The sequence below is a fragment of the Chelonia mydas genome, chromosome 2 (assembly GCF_015237465.2).
Source record: "Chelonia mydas isolate rCheMyd1 chromosome 2, rCheMyd1.pri.v2, whole genome shotgun sequence".
Taxonomy (NCBI): domain Eukaryota; kingdom Metazoa; phylum Chordata; order Testudines; family Cheloniidae; genus Chelonia; species Chelonia mydas.
In genome coordinates this window covers 101,118,580-101,132,834 of record NC_057850.1, presented here as the reverse complement: position 1 = coordinate 101,132,834, position 14,255 = coordinate 101,118,580, and the positions used below count along the sequence as shown (strand labels likewise).

Sequence of the window (14,255 nt, the reverse complement as noted above, 5' to 3'; positions counted from 1 at the left end):
CCACTCACACTAGATTAAAGTGACTCTTAGCTTCATGGGTATGCTTGTTCCGAGCCAAAGCAGTAACCAATGAAAACCCGCTTGGCTGGAGTACGAAAGTTGCTTAACTGGCCAGAACTCTTTCTGGAATTGGGGGATGACCTCTAGTAATATTAGAATGTAGGTAGGTTCTTTTTTTGTTTTAATGTTTTCTCTGTAATGTTTTCTTTACCTTAAAAATAAATGTGCTTGCTTAGAAAGAGCTCTGTTGTAACTAAATAGCTGTGGCAGTTACACTGTTTATAGCTGAGGAGAAAATCAGAGCAGGCCTGTTTAGGCAATTTGACTTTGCTAGGGAATAACAGCTTAGACAAGGAACTGTGCAGTCTGGGAATACCCTGGTCAGGAAGGAAGATGTCTCCACCCACGAGAGGTGATGGCTGGGGAGTCAGAAGTCTGAAAGTAGGTGCCCTTGCTGGACCATAGAGGGGAAATATAGGTGCAGTTTCCATGAACTGACAGTCAGTAAAATCGGAACACGTCATCAGGGCACCAGGAAAAACCAGTAGTTCCACACTTCTCTCTTCTACTGACTGATAATATTCTGTGCACTTCATCACCTCATTCCTGAGAAAGCTACCACACCCTCTATCTTTGAAGGATGACAAATATAATTCCCCTCCATTTTATAGATTTGATACCTAAGAGGTTGCACAAAGTCACTTATGAAATACTGGGAATAGAACCCAGGGACCACAGTCTATGCAGTGACTCTCAGAAGACTGGTGTAGTAGATGAGAAGAAAAGGTAGCTTTAAGCCATGTTTGTCTGTCCTAGAATCTGGGCTGCTCCCAGTCTAAATTAGATTAATAGATTCCAAGGCCAGAAGGGATCATAGTAATTATCTAGTCTAACCTCCTGTATAATACGGACCATAGAATTGTCCCAAAATAATTCCTAGAGCATATCTTTTAGAAAAACATCCAAAACCCATTATCTGCTCTAATTTAGGTAACCTTTTATGACTGCTAACAGGCTTCTTCTCAGCCCAGAATTTTCAAAGCACTGTGTGTTATGGCCAGTCCTCCTCCTGTCCCTGACAAGTCTCTTCTACCACTGACACACCCCAACACCAGGAACTGCAAGGGGTAGCAGTGAAGGGTTACGTACACCAGTCCTATAATGCCACTGAACTGTGGGAATTCTCCTGGGGGCAGTTCTGTCCATTTTACAGTTCCTGTATACCACAGAAGTTGCATGAAGAGGTTTTAGTAGGGACTAGAAAGTGGCCCCAGGTCTCTAATATGACAGATCCAAGTTTCATCCATTTAACCACACTGCCTTTCAAAATAAACATGCCAAATCTATGCATTCAGCTATGCTGTCTAACCACTAGACACTCCTGCCACACCAGGAAGAGAAACCAATATTCCTGGTTCCCAATAGCCTCTGATATTTAATAAGTAGTAGTATAAAACGTGTTGCATCCCCATTTAGCAGCTACTGCACATGAAGCATAACAGCATACATAAGCTACCAGCTACTTTAGTTCAAGTCACAGAGGTTAGTGTTGTAGATCTAAAGGCCCTCAGTTTCAACCAACCTTGCTGGTATGACCCCAGGTGGGGAAGGAGTGTAAATTCCACTTGATGAAATCTGGTCTATCAACTTGCTTTTTAAAAAAAAAAAGCTATGCATATACACACACAACACATTAAAAGAATGCTACATTTGCAAAATCCTCAAGCACTCAAAACTTAGGAAATACCAGTATTAACATTCCACCCTTGTGCATATACATTATGATGGTCGTCTTATATGACTGGGGGGCATGGATCAGCGTTCACATCGTACCCCGTCAGTACCCAGCACAGACTGGGGAAGCTAATGATCCAACCAGCGGACCAAATCTGGTGATGAACCCTGGTCACATGTCACTTAAGGTGCATTGTACATACGGAGTTTTGACTAACCCAAGTGCACATGAGATTTGCAAAGATGATGATGATGACCTGATCGTATATAATTGCATTTCAAGACCCCCGGCCTCATTCTGTGCACTGTATGGACAATGAGTAAGTTAGAAGGCTGCAAGAAGAGAATGGGCTCTTGTGTTTATGGCATTAAATTGAGTCCCAGGAAAGACACACTTTATCATAGAGTCATCATAGAATCTTAGAACTGGAAGAGACCTGAAGAGGTCATCTAGTCCAGTCCCCTGCACTCAAGGCAGGACTAAGTGTTTATCCCTAGTTCTGCCTCGGACTTCACAGGTAATACTAGGCAAGATTAACAGAATGCACCCTCCAGGGGACAGAACTAAAGTAGAACTTGGGGCTTGGGCTTCAGGGCTGATTCATTGCTGTGTAGACTTCTGGGCTCCAACCGGGCTCTATGATCCTGTGGGGAGGATGGGTGGGTGGAAAGTGAGAATGCAGAAAGGAATCTGTACAACAAGCATCTTTTTTATACCAGGCTACAACCAAGTTATTTTCTCTCCTGTATAGCCTCTTCCTGCAGTCTTGGTGGCATTTCACTCTTCTCCACCTTTAATGTTCTTTTAAATAGAAACCATCAGTACCTTATTAAACTTAAGAGTTTATTCTCACAAAAATCAGGAATTCAGAGTTGAAGTTCCCACATTAACTTTAACTCTGCTCCCTTATGCATTCATATCACAACAGAATTTTTCATTACATAATATAACATATCACGTATTAGTCAGCCAATGCAATAAAATGGAAAGTAATAGCTCTTTCCATTACTGTACATGAATCAACACGGCACATTATTACTACAAATGCCATTAAGGTGAATTTTAACAGTGTTCCACCAATAAGACTGAGTAAATTGAATTGCTACTAGAATTTCACATTGCTCCAGATGTTAAATCATGAATAATTTTTAGTGAATGTGGGGTCCATGTAATAGCACTGCAGATCTAACTGAGTATATACTATATTCTTGCCACAGAAGCTGCCTTAGCCCTAGTGGAATGTGACTAGTTTGTAGCACTCTTCAATACATAGTCTAACCCATTTGAACAAGTTTTGTGATGAAATAGCCTGACCCTTACTATTATTTATTCAAGAAAGGTAGTTGGGGGACTTCCTAATGTCTTTAGTCCCATTTAAATATAACGTTAATGCCCTTTTAGCATCTTACATGCAGAGTTTTGACTAACCCAAGTGCACATGAGATTTGCAAAGAATACCGGTAGACTGATGAACTGGTTAAGATGGAAGTCACTTACCACCTTCGGTGGGAATTTAAAAAAGATCTCAAGTCGTCTAGAAGTAGAGTGCAAAAGCATCTTCTGTCACTGATGTGTTTAGAGACCATTCATATAGCTTTTTGGGGGACGTGGGGGTGGGGGTCCCTGCTGAGTTGATCTGTTAGATGGTTGTTTTGACTGCCAGATGTTCAGCAATAGGGAAAAATATTGCCATAGGTGCATCAGTCCCATATTTCCTCAGCTTCCTTGCGGGTTGTATGGAATGACCCCCTTCCTGTTTGTTCACATCAAACATAACTCTTGCATTGTCAGTAACCACTTGGACTATTTTGTCATGTAAATGAGGAAGAAACTATTTGAGAGCCAGATGGATTACCCTCAATTTGAATACATTCATATGTAGTTGTTTTTATAAGGAAAAGTCTACACTGCCCCCTTTACAGCACAGCCGCAGCAGCGCTGCCTGGGCAGTGTAGACATGCTTTAATCGCCAAGGGAGAGCTCTCCCACTGATTAAAAAATACCCCGAACAAGTGGTGGCAGCTTTATCGCCAGGAGCACGGCTCCCGGCAATAAAGTGCTGTCTAAACTGGCGCTTTTCAGCTCTAAAACTTTTGTTGATTAGGGGGTGTTTTTTCACACCCCTGAATGACTAAAGTTTTAGCATTGGAAGTGGCAGTGTAGACACAGTCAAAGTGTTTCCAATGACCATGAGTTGGTTAGGTTGTTGAAGTGAGTTTTCCATCCCAGGCTGGGCACATATGAAGTGACAGTTGTGGAGAACTGAATGCCACTCCCTTCAGGATGTTGTAGTTTCATGTCCACCACAGGGATAGGAGCAATTTTGGGAGAGTTAGCTTCAACTATGTCTAAATTTGGCAGACAATGTTTTGTCAGCCAACCACTGTAGAGCTCTCATTCTGAGATGAGTATATAAGATTACATATGATGTCAAGGCCATGAGACCCATCAGCCTGAGGAAGAACAGAAGTGGCAGGGATTCTCTTGAAATTTGAGAATGGCAGACGGAATCTTGAAGAATCTTTCCTCTGGAAGGAAGGCTCTTCCTGCTTGGGAATACAGAATCATACCAACAAAAGGGACTCTCTGTGTAAGAAGGTGTGATTTCTTCCAAGTCCCAATTTCTCAAAAGTGAACATGTGCAGTCCATGCTGATGGTCAGAGACTCCGGTGATGAAGTCATCCAAACAGAAGTAAATGTAAATATCCTGTCTCTTCAGATGTTCTGCCATGTCCGAGAGGCCGTTTGTAAAAACATGAGAGGTGATAGAAAGGCCAAAGGGGAGGACGCGTAGTGATCCTCCCTGGCCAGTATGTGAAGGTATGATAGGTACATGGAAATATGCATTTTTCACATCAAGAGGTCCAAATCAATCTTGAGTAGACATGGAGGGAATTACAGATGTAAGAGAAATTCAGGAAACTGACCTCTCTGATGAAAGAGTTGAGCTTTTACAAGTCCCAAATAGTTTGCAGACCTTCCTCTTCTTTTGGGATCAGAAAGTATCTAGAGTAAAATCCCTTTCCTCTGAATATCTCTGGTGCTTTCTTGATGGCCTCTGCTTCCAATAAAAAGCAAACTTTTATTCTTAGTAAGTTTTCATGAGAGGGCAGAGAAGGGACAGGGGTTGGGGGAGGAATGAAGTTGCACTGTATTGAATAACCTTCGTACATTATTTCTAGGATCCACTTGTCTGTGATGATGGTATTCCAATTGCTGAAATAATAGAATTGATCTCCAAAGGTGGGGGAGGAAGTAGATTGATCTAAGATTGGTTTGTAGCTCTCATGTCTCATGACAAAACTGTGGTCTAAAGCCTGGAGTAGAAGACGAAATTGTGTCTATTTTGAGGATGAAGCTAAAACCTCTTTCTCCTCTGTTGTCGACAATGAGATTGTTCCTGTTGGTAAGGACACCTCTGGCTGAAATACAAAGATGAAGATGAGGAACGATACTGCTGCCTGTTGTATCTGAAGACCAGTGCTACAAACTTTCTCCACTCAAGAAAGGAATCTTGAAATCACCATGGATAGTTCTCTAAAAAACATCCACTCAATGTGCAGCAGCAGTCAAAAAGCTAATAGAATGTTAGGAACCATTAGGAAAGGGATAGACAGTAAGTCAGAAAATATCATAACGCCACTATGTAAATCTATGCAGACATGTTGAATACTGCTTGTAGTTCTGGTTACCCCACCTCATAATATAAATACTGAGTATTAGAATTGGAAGAGGTACAGAAAAGGGCATCAAAATTATTAGAGGGATGTAACTGCTTCCACATGAGGGAAGATTTAAAAATAATGGACTACTCAGTTTAGGAGAGACAACTAAGGGGAGATATGATACAGGTTTATAAAATCATGAATGGTGTGTAGAAAGTGAAAAGGTCATTGTTATTTACCCCTTCACATAACACACAAAGCAGAGGTCACCCAATGAAATTAATAGGCAGCAGGTTTAAAACAAACAAAAGGGAGTACTTCTTCAAACAATGCACAGTCAATCTGTGGAACTCATTGCCAAGGGGATGTTGTGAAGGCCAAAACTATAACTTGGTTCAAAAAAGAATTAGATAAATTCATGAAGGACAGGTCCATCATTGGCTATTAGCCAAGATGATCAGAGATGCAACCCCATGCTCTTGGTGTCCCTAAACTTCTGACTGCCAGAAGCTGGAACTGGACAACAGAATGGATCATTTGAGAACTGCCCTGTTCTGTTCATTTCCTTTGAAGCACCTGGCACTGGCCACTGCTAGAAGACTGGATACTGGACTAGATGGACCATTGGTCTGACCCAGCCTGGCCATTCTTATTTTCTGATGTTCACAGAATCTGAACAAAAAACAAGTGATTGTAATGTGAAATCAAGGTAATTATGAATGAGGTATTCAAACTCCTGTGAAATTTTTGGTTCAGATTACAATCAGTATATGTTTTCCTGCAGAACATTAGGTGCTTATTTACCTTTATTTCCACAAACTGAAGATCACTAAATATTTTTAAAGAAAACTGTCTTGTATAAAGCTTCAGCTTTCATAATGTAATTTACAGGGAGCATTGGGATTTTAAATATTTCTTCGCTTAACACTAAGATCTGCTTTAAAAAGCTGTTAAATAAAAGCTAGATGCATTTACTGTCTCTCTCCCCCAAAAAACTCTGTTCCTGCTGACTGAGTAGTAGATTAACAATTCAATGTATATGAACAAAAGTTAAACATTTATGGTTTTATCATCTTTCTATTCTGAACAGTTTTGTCACCACTTGTCAAACCAAACAGGCATGGATAAGCACCCTAATGGCAGATCTACACTTAAAATACTGGTGCACTTGCACTGCCATAGCGCTTCAGTGAAGATGCTACTACACTGACAGTAGAGCTTCTCTCATTGGTTACTTAACTACCCCCTTTCACGGAGGTGGACTATGTTGACAGGAGAAGCTGTCCCATTGATATAGCGCTGTCTACACCAGCGGTTAGGTCAGTACAACTACATTGCTCAAGTGTACATTTTTCACATCCTGAGTGACAGTTATGCAGATGCAAGTTTATTGCATAAGCTTGGTCTAAGAAATACAGTATTTCTCAGCAGTCTTGGCTTTCTAAGAATAGTTGTAGTTGAGCAAGAGAGAGAGAGAGAGTGAACAGTATCTATCTATTATAGTTTCTCCCATCCCCTCAAAACAATGAACATGATGGCCTTTGCTTATTTTTCACTCAGTCGTACGAATTTCCAACCAAAATAAGGATATGTGAGTCAGCTGACAATACTACAGAATTGTATAGCTAAACTACCTTGACAAACAGAAAACAAGAAATAGATTCTGCCAATTCAATCCTATACTTTATCTTTCTTTCCACTAAAAAGTGAGTCAGACTTTTTTTTTTTTTTATAATACTTCAGGTTTTAAAGATGCAGAGAAGAAATATGCAGGACTTAGTGGTTGGTTCTGCAGCACTGGAGTTTCTGAACTACAATACATGGCACACACATCCCTATTCTAGCACCAGACCACCTTGCCACAGACTACGTCAACAGAAAGGACTACTTTTCCTGATAATGCAAGTGCTGGTGGATCACTAGGGATGCTTTACCAACATCAGTGTGGGCTGGTCAGGGAAGGTGCATGACACACACATCTTTAAGAACGCAGGACTGTTCAGAAAGTTGCAAGCAGGGACTTTCTTTCCCAATCAGTCGATTACCATTGGGAATGTTGACATGCCAAAAGTGATCTTGGAAAAACCAAGCCCACCCCGTGCTCCCATGGCTCATGAAGCTGTACACCAGCAACTGCAACAAGGAGAGTTTCAACTACAGGCTCAGCAGTTGCAGAATGACAGTTGAACGTGTAGTATAGACCAGGCCAAATTGGTGAATTAAGGTCACATTCATTTTAGGTGAATCTGCTTGACTTTTGTAGGGGTTATGGAAAGTCCAAGCATTTTAGCTAAGCCTTTGGATTTTCAGGGCATTTCCATTTCAGTTTGACCACGTCTTCAATGGTCACATGCAGAGGGAGAGATATGGATTGGTTTTGGAGCCCAAGAGGAAATACTTTCCGGTAGTCTCTTTCCTGATCACCTGGAGCCTGCTCCGGAACAGATCTGGTCAGGAATATTCTGAGAAACAGGGATTTCGCAGGAGCTTCTTGGGGCTTCTACCAAACAAACAACCCTGGAGCTGGCAATCCCAGGACACAGAGCTCCAGGACAGCCACTCCATGAGAACAGCTCCAGGGCTTGGAATCCCTTGGCACCAGGGACCGCAGTTGGGGAACATCATTGCTCCAAAACCATCCAGAGCCACAGTCTTGTGTAGCCGGAGGTGATTAACAGCACTGCACCCCTACCAGGGCTTCCAGGCTCCATGCCACCGGAACTGGAATCCTGGAACAGGCATCCAAAGTCCACAACTACAGGGTAGCTACACCATATGGTGTGTCCTGGTGCCAGGGATCCCAGGGCTTCCACAGTCCATGGCTGTGGGGCAGCCTCACCATGCAGACTAGGGCCAGGGATACATAGGACTTCCAGACACCCAAGCTGCCTGATTCCCACAGCCTGGGGAGTCAGGTGCCTTAGGAGTTTGAAAGCCTGGGGGTCCTCAACTCCAGAGCATTCTGCATAGTGGACTGCCCCAGAGCCACAAACCCTGGAAGACTCAGCAGCTGCTGACTGAACTTGACCTGATTCTTTGTCAGTTTCGCTGAGCCTATGAGGGAAGGGCAGCAATGAAATTGACCCAACTGGGCAATTTCACTTGGTATTTAGTGGTGGGTCACAGTGAAACTTAACAGAATCAGTCAATTTCAATCAGCATACTTCCTTTCAGACACACAATGTGGGAAATGTACCTTTTCTGAGAAATTTCAAAACGTCAAAATTTCCTGTAAAATTGAAATTCTGTGGTTCAATTACTTCTACTCCTGAGCTGCCACCATCCCCTTCCCAAACCTGCCATAAAAAGAGGAAGGATATAAAAATTAATAGCTGAAATGATTACCCGCATGCCAGGAAAAATGGGAGTCTGAGAAAACTCACCTTCCTGGCACTGTCCAATTCCACCTCATTTGGATATCCATAAGTCTGCCCTCCAAAGTTGTAGTATAGATATACCCAGTCCTGTACGGCAAACTGAAAATTTAAACTTCTTTGCAGCCCCTTTAAGATAGCTTCTTTAAGGTCATTAACTGATATTCTCAATTTGCCCTGCCAAACCACTTCCTTCCAATAGCAGAAAAGCTCTGATCCTGTATTCAGTTTTGGGAAAAACTAAAACTCTTTAGTATCTGTTTTAAAGTGAAGGACTAATGCCTTGTTTACACAAGGAAATTGTGTGGTCTAGAAATTAGTTAAGTTTGTGTAATCCTCTTGTGTATAAGTTACTTCAGTTTGAGAAGTACCTTATATCAATTTAATTTACGCCAATTCCTTAGGGTCTTCAAACATTGCTAAGACCAATGTTTTTTCTCCTACAGTACAAAAGACGATGACTGCAACACACAAAGCAAGGTAAAAGCAGCAGCTCCCTGCTACATTTAGGTACTGTGTCACGAACTGCTCCAGAATATATACAGAATCGTAAGTGACTGAAAGAACAGGAGTATTTGTGGCACCTTAGACACTAACAAATTTATTAGAGCATAAGCTTTCGTGAGCTACAGCTCACTTCATCGGATGCATTCAGTGGAAAATACAGTGGGGAGATTAATATACACAGAGAACATGAAACAATGGGTGTTACCATATACACTGTAACCAAAGTGATCACTTAAGATGAGCTATTACCAGCAGGGGAGCGGGTTGGGGGGGGGGAACTCTTGTAGCGATAACCAAGGTAGGCCATTTCCAGCAGTTGACAAGAACGTCTGAGAAACAGTGAGGGGGTGGAAGGGGGAATAAACATGGAGAAATAGTTTTACTTTGTGTAATGACACATCCACTCCCAGTCTCTATTCAAACCTAAGTGAATTGTATCCAGTTTGCAAATTAATTCCAATTCAGCAGTCTCTCGTTGGAGTCTGTTTCTGAAGTTTTTTTGATGAAGAATGGTCACTTTTAGATCTGTAATCGAGTGACCAGAGAGATTGAAGTGTTCTCCGACTGGTTTTTGAATGTTATAATTCTTGACGTCTGATTTGCGTCCATTTATTCTTTTACGTAGAGACTGTCCAGTTTGACCAATGTACATGGAAGAGGGGCATTGCCGGCACATGATGGCATATACCACATTGTTGGATGTGCAGGTGAATGAGCCTCTGATAGCGTGGCTGATGTGATTAGGCCCTATGATGGTATCCCCTGAATAGATATGTGGACACAGTTGGCAAGGGGCTTTGTTGCAAGGATAGGTTCCTGGGTTAGTGGTTTTGTTGTGTGGTTGCTGGTGAGTATTTGCTTCAGGTTGGGGGGCTGTCTGTAAGCAAGGACTGGCCTGTCTCCCAAGATCTGAGAGAGTGATGGGTCGTCCTTCAGGATAGGTTGTAGATCCTTGAGGATGCGTTGGAGAGGTTTTAGTTGGGGGCTGAAGGTGATGGCTAGTGGCGTTCTGTTCTTTTCTTTGTTGGGCCTGTCCTATAGTAGGTGACTTTTGGGTACTCTTCTGGCTCTGTCAATCTGTTTCTTCACTTCCCCAGGTGGGTATTGTAGTTGTAAGAAGGCTTGATAGAGATCTTGTAGGTGTTTGTCTCTGTCTGAGGGGTTGGAGCAAATGCCGTTGTATCGTAGAGCTTGGCTGTAGACAATGGATCGTGTGGTGTGGTCTGGGTGAAAGCTGGAGGCATGTAGGTAAGCATAACGGTCAGTAGGTTTCCGGTACAGGGTGGTGTTTATGTGACCATGGCTTACTAGCACTGTTGTGTCCAGGAAGTGGATCTCTTGTGTGGACTGGTCCAGGCTGAGGTTGATGGAGGGATGGAAATTGTTGAAATCATGGTGGAATTCCTCAAGGGCTTCTTTTCCATGGGTCCAGATGATGAAGATGTCATCAATGTAGCGCAAGTAGAGTAGGGGCATTTGGGGACGAGAGCTGAGGAAGCGTTGTTCTAAGTCAGCCATAAAAATGTTGGCATACTGTGAGGCCATGCGGGTACCCATAGCAGTGCCGCTGATTTGAAGGTATACATTGTCCCCAAATGTGAAATAGTTATGGGTGAGGACAAAGTCACAAAGTTCAGCCACCAAGTCAAGAATTATAACATTCAAAAACCAGTTGGAGAACACTTCAATCTCTTTGGTCACTCAATTACAGATCTAAAAGTGACCATTCTTCAACAAAAAAACTTCAAAAACAGACTCCAACGAAAGACTGCTGAATTGGAATTAATTTGCAAACTGGATACAATTCACTTAGGCTTGAATAGAGACTGGGAGTGGATGTGTCATTACACAAAGTAAAACTATTTCCCCATGTTTATCCCCCCCCCACACACACACATTGTTCCTCACAGGTTCTTGTCAACTGCTGGAAATGGCCCACCTTGATTATCACTACAAAAGGTTCCCTTTCCTTCCTTCCCCCCCCCCCCCCCACCCCCCGCTCTCCTGCTGGTAATAGCTCACCTGATCACTCTCATTACAGTGAGTATGGTAACACCCATTGTTTCATGTTCTCTGTGTATATTAATCTCCCCACTGTATTTTCCACTGAATGCATCCGATGAAGTGAGCTGTAGCTCACGAAAGCTTATGCTCTAATAAATTTGTTAGTCTCTAAGGTGCCACAAATACTCCTGTTCTTCTTGCGGATACAGACTAACATGGCTGCTACTCTGAAACCTGTCATAAGTGACTGAGTTCAGGTCCTAATAAGTTAAATAAAACCTTTTTTGTTCATCAAGTCCTAAGAGCAACACTGTATCTTCACTGAGTTATCTACATTCCTATAAAATAAACCAAGCTCGAATTAGAACAGCCACACTGCAAAATAACACTCAAAAAAGAGTGATTGTGTTAGTAACTGACAAGTTGTGTTAACTCAAGATATACTCTATATTCCAAACGTATATCTACACTGCAGCTAGGAGCAAGCCTCCTAACCAGGCAGACAGACTCACATTAGCAGGGCTTGAGCTAGCATGCTAAAAATAGCAGTGTGGACATTGCAGCTCAGGATGGAACTCAGACTCTCAAGCCCAAGGGGTCAGGTGGGCTTGAGAGCCTAAACTCCAGCTCAAACCATAGCATCCACACTGCTATTTTTATTATGCTAGCTCAGGCCCAATTAGCATGAGCATGTCTACCTGGGCTGTGAGGTCTGATTTCAGATGCTGTGTAGACATACCTCTACAGGTTAGCCAACTCAAGTTAAAAAGCACTACCACATTCAAACTAAGATGTGTCATGCATGGACAGGACTCAAATTTGGAACAACAATCGAGTTCTAACTCAAGTTAATTATGCCACAAAGACAAGCCCTTCCTGACTTGCTGAAGGTCACAATGCAAGTCAGGGGCAGAGCAGGGAAGAGAAGCCACATTCCTGAACCAGCCATGACACAGTGCTCCATCATGTTTTAATAAATATTTCTGTCTTTATTTTAAGTAAAAATAACACAAGTATGCCCTGATCCTGCAAACACTTAAGCATGTGCTAAGTTTTGTGCAAATGAGCAATTTCATCGATGTCACATAAAACTGAGCACATGCACAGGGGAATGCAAGATTAAAGCCACCTTCTCTGCAGCTCACACTACAATGTAAGGCTCTTTGAATTGCTATGTAAAAATAGTAAAGGTACATGGTTAAGACAAAAAAAGCATTATGTATACATTGCGTGTTAGATTAGCGAAACAGACTTCTTTACAATCTTATTTACTTTGCACTATTTATGCTACTTGTTCTTTTTTTTTTTTTAATTTTTCAGCTCAGGCAATGAAAATAGGCTCTCTGTGCCACTGTTGATGATGATAGTAACCAACGTTCACATTTAAAACCAAACACCTAGTTATCAACTTTTTTTAAATGAAAGTTAGATCACACTTTAGATACCACAACAGCTTCCTAACCCTCATGCCAAACTTCATGGCTTCACAATCTCCCCTGACCGCTGTGCAGATCAACAGAAAACAGGACAAATGGACCAACTTACTGTGGGAATAATGACACTGCCTATAGATGATGGGGCAGACAAAGCCTCCTTTGTCAAACACAGGAGCGACAGGACTGAGACTCCTCTCCACAGCCCCTTACACTAGGCTTACAGGACACCTGAGGCGTCCCTCGCCCTCTCCTCCCTCGGAACCGCTCCGACTCGACCCCCCAGCCGCGCTGAGAACTGGAGCAGTGACCTCACACACAGCTCCCCTGAAACCCTCACCCCCCCACCCCCAGGCCAGCAGGGAGACTCCTCCCCTCCCCCAGCCGATGGGAGACCTGGCAGTGCCCGGGACTGCCACCCACCCCCACGCTTCACCCCGCCCCACACGGAGCGGAGAGAGGGGATCCCGGCCCCGTGGAGGAGCCTGCGAGGTGGGGCGGGTCTCGCCAGGCCGGGGCCCCTCCCATCCCATCGCCACGGAGCTCAGGGGTTCCCTTCCACGCCCCGCCCCCGTCCCAGCCCCAGCCAGTACCGGTTGTGCCTCTGCGCGGCGGGGACGCTGGTGTAATAGGCCGCTCGCCGCTGGGTGCTGCGTGGCACCGGGTGCAGCGGGATGTGGTCCGCCATCTTGCCTGCCCGGAACCGGCTCCCGTCCGTGAACCGTCACCCGACGTCACCCTGCCGCGCAAACACCACGCGCGAGGGACTGCCGGAGACACCTGACGTCACCCGCAGCTGATAGAAGGGGCGGTGCTAGGCGCGGCTGGCATATAAACAAGTGGGCGGGGCTTCCGCGGCTGCCCCACCCCCTTGCCCGTAAATCGCGCGCGGTCCCGCGCTCCTTCTCCAGTTCCCAGCGCGTGCGGGTGGGATGGGGGTGTCCTGCGGGGACGGGGTGGAAAGGCTAACGCAGGGATTTGTGGCGGTGCGCATGGGAGGGAGGAAAGGCAGAGGGCTGGATAGAGGCTGACTGCGGGGCTGCAGTGTTGCGTGGGGAGGGGACTGTGCATGAGGTGGTGGCTGAGGGGTGCAGGGACGGGGAGCCTGAGTTTATTCGTCTTTGGTAATTTCGCTCTTTTTGTGTTTTCACTTTAAAAATACGAATTGACCTTGTTGTGCCAGTGAAGACGGGGAGCTGGAGCTGTACCCGCAGGAGGTGAGGGGCCTGTAGCAGGCAGCACAGTGCGTGTATGCCTTGATTCCCTGCCCTTCTCTCGGGACTGAATTCCCGTCCAAAGTGCATGAGCCCTCGGCCTAGAGAGCTGAGGAATGGTTAGTGGGAGCTCTGCCCTGGTGATGCTGAGAGAGTTCACATTCACCTTAGCTCCTGCTGGCTTTAAAATCTGGATTAATTTTTGGTTGGGAAAAAGTTACAGATGCTTAAAATACTCCTATGCCAAATCTTCAAGAGGTAGTGAAATATTCTTTGTCTACATTTACACCTCCTACTACAGAGTAGCTGCAACCCCACCAAA

General features: G+C 44.1%; 1 protein-coding gene across 4 annotated transcripts in view; it reads right to left on the bottom strand.

The window, feature by feature from the left end:
* Positions 1–13,527, bottom strand: part of ATP9B (ATPase phospholipid transporting 9B (putative)) — a 282,270-nt gene extending 268,743 nt beyond the window's left edge. For 2 of the 4 annotated variants that reach the window (XM_037892983.2, XM_037892985.2), the window contains exon 1: positions 13,313–13,490. In XM_037892983.2, the coding sequence (XP_037748911.1) occupies positions 13,313–13,407 (95 nt within the window). In that variant the 5' untranslated portion in view covers positions 13,408–13,490. Of the gene's footprint in view, positions 1–13,312 lie in introns of all 4 variants that reach the window. The other 2 variants (XM_037892984.2, XM_043540007.1) reach the window with 2 other exon arrangements.
* Between the last annotated feature and the right edge of the window lie 728 nt (positions 13,528–14,255).